The sequence below is a fragment of the Pinus tabuliformis genome, chromosome 1_1 (genome assembly GCF_031772625.1).
Source record: "Pinus tabuliformis cultivar Carrire ecotype Pingquan chromosome 1_1, CPIR1, whole genome shotgun sequence".
Taxonomy (NCBI): Eukaryota; Viridiplantae; Streptophyta; class Pinopsida; order Pinales; family Pinaceae; genus Pinus; species Pinus tabuliformis.
This window is the reverse complement of record NC_142297.1, coordinates 981,440,164-981,443,934: the sequence shown is the minus strand read 5'-3', so window position 1 is coordinate 981,443,934 and position 3,771 is coordinate 981,440,164. Positions and strand designations below refer to the sequence as shown.

General features: G+C 33.5%; 2 protein-coding genes across 2 annotated transcripts; both read right to left on the bottom strand.

Annotated features, from left to right (window-relative positions):
• Positions 1-449: 449 nt before the first annotated feature.
• On the bottom strand, positions 450-1,061 carry LOC149217798 (protein SENSITIVITY TO RED LIGHT REDUCED 1-like). The gene has a single exon (XM_089390357.1). The coding sequence runs from the start codon at positions 1,059-1,061 to the stop codon at positions 450-452; it is 612 nt and encodes a 203-aa protein (XP_089246483.1).
• Positions 1,062-1,180: 119 nt separating this feature from the next.
• On the bottom strand, positions 1,181-1,866 carry LOC149217797 (protein SENSITIVITY TO RED LIGHT REDUCED 1-like). Its single transcript, XM_089390356.1, has 2 exons — positions 1,714-1,866; positions 1,181-1,621 (listed from the first exon to the last, which is right to left on the bottom strand). The coding sequence occupies exons 1-2, from the start codon at positions 1,864-1,866 to the stop codon at positions 1,181-1,183; spliced, it is 594 nt and encodes a 197-aa protein (XP_089246482.1).
• Between the last annotated feature and the right edge of the window lie 1,905 nt (positions 1,867-3,771).

The window sequence follows — 3,771 nt, the reverse complement described above, 5'->3', positions numbered from 1 at the left end:
TTAGTGGTATCTTCTCCTGTGATAATCTTCTTATAGGTCACTAGAATGACTATTTTAGAGAATCCGTTGACAACCACGAAAACATAGCTTTTTCTATGCTTAATAGAAGGAAGACATAAAATATAATCCATGGAGATGGATTCCCATAAATTTCAGCAAGCTTTTAGAGAAATGAAACCAGAAAAATTCAACTCAAAATATTTCCAAAAAATCTCAATAAAAGCAAATTATTGGAGATTTATATCCATTTTATTATAAATACTAGGATTGAATACCATATTCTCACACACCAAAATAAAAAAATTACAAAGAAAAACAAATATAAATAACCATATTTAATTAAATATGGTTTTCGCTGGCTTTGCACAAACGATCCCACCCAAAGAATGAACGAACATTCCCTCGGTCGACACCCGATAACAAACCATCCCAGTTAAAGAAATGCCAGCTTAAACCTTTAAAGAAACTTCATTGGATGGGTTTGACCCATCCTGCTCAATATCTGTTTTCGGCATTGATATTTCACACAGTATTTGCTCATTGTTCATTATGGCTTTACTTTTCCTCGTACCAAAACGCTGAGTAAAATGTTTAAGACTCTGGCCTAGTATGATAAACTTGTTCAGCTTTTCCGGTGTCCAATTGGCCTCCAGTAAATTGATATACTTTAACACTTGGGAGCCGGGCATGAAAAATAGCGTGGGCCTGTTCACTGACCATCTGCAATGTTTACTCAGAGAGAGAAAAGGGCATTCCAAAGAGCAACTCAAGGCCTTTATAGCTTTTCTCTCCGGTTCAGACAAGGACGTATCAAATATCACTATATTATCCACCCAATAAAATTTGCGTCTCAATGAAATGAGAAAAGCTATCTGCATGTGATTACTAGGTTTTGCCATTCCAATACCATGGACAACTACTTGTAATTCTGAGTGATATGGGTCTGTTCCAGTCACATTTTTTATTCTTCTCACCATTTCTGGATCCCTCATGTGTTCCATGAAATTCTCGTAAAATGAAGAATTCCTCAACTTTGTCATTCCCAAAAGTATTTTCTCCATTGCTTTCTCCACTGATTTATTACATTTTACAATATTGAATGCGAACATTTTTGGGTCCTGCCTTTGGAAACCATGCAACGAGCCATCCCAATCAAAAAAAATGCAACGAGCCATCCCAATCAAAAAGATCTCTCATACAATCGCCCTATTGAACAATGGCGTGCACCCCTCAAAGAAATAGTTGTATGTGGAAGTGGCAGTTCATGCAGCATATGATCACTGTCCAGAACGACTTCGATTTTTTTAGTCAAGCGGTGATATGCAAAAAATTCTTTGTCCAAGTCGTAATTCTTTAAACTGTTTCCTAAGATGATAATCTTATTCAAATTCTCGTGCGTCCAGTTTGCCTGCAGTACATTGTCAGTGAGAGAAAGATCACAGTGAGGCATGAAAAAGAGCCTGGGTCTATTCACTGTCCTTCTGCCATTTTCGTTAACGGAGAGAAAATTACAGTCTAAAGCGTTTATAGCTTCTTGTTCGATAGTTGACAGTACTGGATCGTACACCACGATATCACGCACCCATTCAAAATTTTCTCTCATCAAAATAGCCAAACATAACTGCATGTTTTCTCGTTATTGTGAGGATCTATCACTCCAACGCCATAGAGAACAACTTGTAACTGTGAATGATGCGGGTCTATGCTTCTCACCTTTTCTATCCGTGTCATCATTTCTGGGTTCTCTATTTGTTTCACAAATTTTGCATAAAATGAAGATTTCTGTAACTTTTCTCGAGCGAGCTGTATCTTCATGATTATTTCCTGCACTTCCGCATTGGCTTCTGCGTCCGAGTGACTCTCCATAACTGTTTATCGAAACCAGTCAATGAATAGAAAAGGCCGTTCGATTATGGGTTACAGCTAGAAGTCCTCTCTTGCCCAACTGCAATTTCGCCCACTGGAAACAATTCCATTTAACACCATAAAAGCGCGCTTCGACATATCCTAGGGATTTCTAATAATATATATGCTAGCGCAACCCACATTTCATTATCGAAGGGTGGTTGTGTGCCAATAATATAGTGGTCGGCTTACTCTCCAAAATATAATAGTTGGTTCCTAGTTTCGGCATACTCTCGGAAATATAATTGTTGGTTCCTAGTAGGGCTGTGTTGGTTAATTTCTCAATATACATAAGATGCATATTGATTATTAATATATATATATATATATATATATCTCCGAATTTTGATATTATTAATATCATAATAGCTATGAATTTAATTATGTGTTTTTATTTTTACTCATGGTTGATAGGCCATGTTTCAAACAATATGAAATATAATTATATCAATTTTTTTTAATTGTATTTTTAGTTTTTCATTAATTATTTTTAATTAAACATAAAATTAGAGTAGGATAATTATATTAATTTTTTAATTAATTATAAAATTAAAATATAACATTTTGAAAAGCTAGAATATTTTAAACTAATTTTTAATTATTTAATTTAATATATAGTTATTTGAAAATTATATTAAAAACTACTTAAAAGTAATAAATTAAAGATAATTTGATCTCAAAACAATTACAATATACATACCATATTCTAAAAATATAATAAATAAATAGATAAAAAACATTATTTTTAGTTTGATCTAAACTTTGAATGTCATCATTTTACATAAGACTTCACAACAAGGTGATTGTTAATTCACTTACACTACAATGGCTATTTTTTTTAATACGTGAAAAATCTTAAATTACTTCAACTAAAACTTTGGTATTAATTTATTACTAGGCATTAAGCTTAGTGCTTATATACTCATGGTTGGGTCATTGTAATGTGAAGTAAGAAGAGAGAATAGTAGAAACTCAGTGGATGTATATGAGAGAATAGTTAATGAATATAACTTCTTTATTCAAGCATAAGCTTGTGTACTTATTTCTTGCATTTGCATGTTTATATCTACCTCTAAATAACAAGTGGTATGAGAGAAAGGTTTAGCAACGTTTCAAAGAACCAAAGGAGTTAAGATGGCCATGAGCTTCTTCCACTAAGAGCCTTTGCTATTATGAGTAGCCCACAAATTGAAGTTTTCATCCATTGGTCTACAAGTAGAAATTAGATCTCATTGAGAGTTTGTGACCCAACTACTAAAATATTAGGGTGAGTAGCCTTAAAAAACCAACACCATATCAAGAGGAAAGCTCCATCACCATTGACCAAAGAAGGAGTCTCCACCATAAGCTGTAGCCATGAGCCTCCACAAGAATCTACGTAGAAAAACTTATCAAAGTTGCTAACAGTTATTGGGAGCCTCCGCGAACGTGAAGGTTAAAATGTTTAGTTCTAAAGATAATCAAGTGTATGCGATCTTCATTTATATAAGGATGACACAACAAGTAAACAAGACAAAAGACAAAATAAATATGACAATCAAGGGTCACAAAGAAATACTAAAGCAAACCTAGAAAATAAGTCTAAAGGAAGAGCCAAAGTATTTTAAAGAGCTCATAGAGGTCCTCGCCATAGTGGTGGCATCTAATGGACAAGTAGATGAAGTAGAACAATTTGAGTATGAATGGATTAGGATAGATATTGTAACAGTTCCAAAATTTACTGGTAAAAATTTTAAGTTTTGCGAACTTTCAAAATGAAGAATTTTCTTCGATGTAAAGAGTTGGTTGACTATTAGTCTAATAACCCATATGATGAAGTATGTGATGGCTTAGTATTAGATCTTATAAAAACTGCATTTGATTAGA

Coding starts and splice junctions, on each gene's coding strand:
- LOC149217798 (XM_089390357.1), bottom strand. CDS start 1,061: ATGGAGAAAATACTTTTGGGAATGACAAAGTTGAGGAATTCTTCATTT.
- LOC149217797 (XM_089390356.1), bottom strand. CDS start 1,866: ATGGAGAGTCACTCGGACGCAGAAGCCAATGCGGAAGTGCAGGAAATA. Junction 1,622..1,713: donor TGATGACACGGATAGAAAAG/GTGAGAAGCATA, acceptor GAAAACATGCAG/TTATGTTTGGCTATTTTGAT.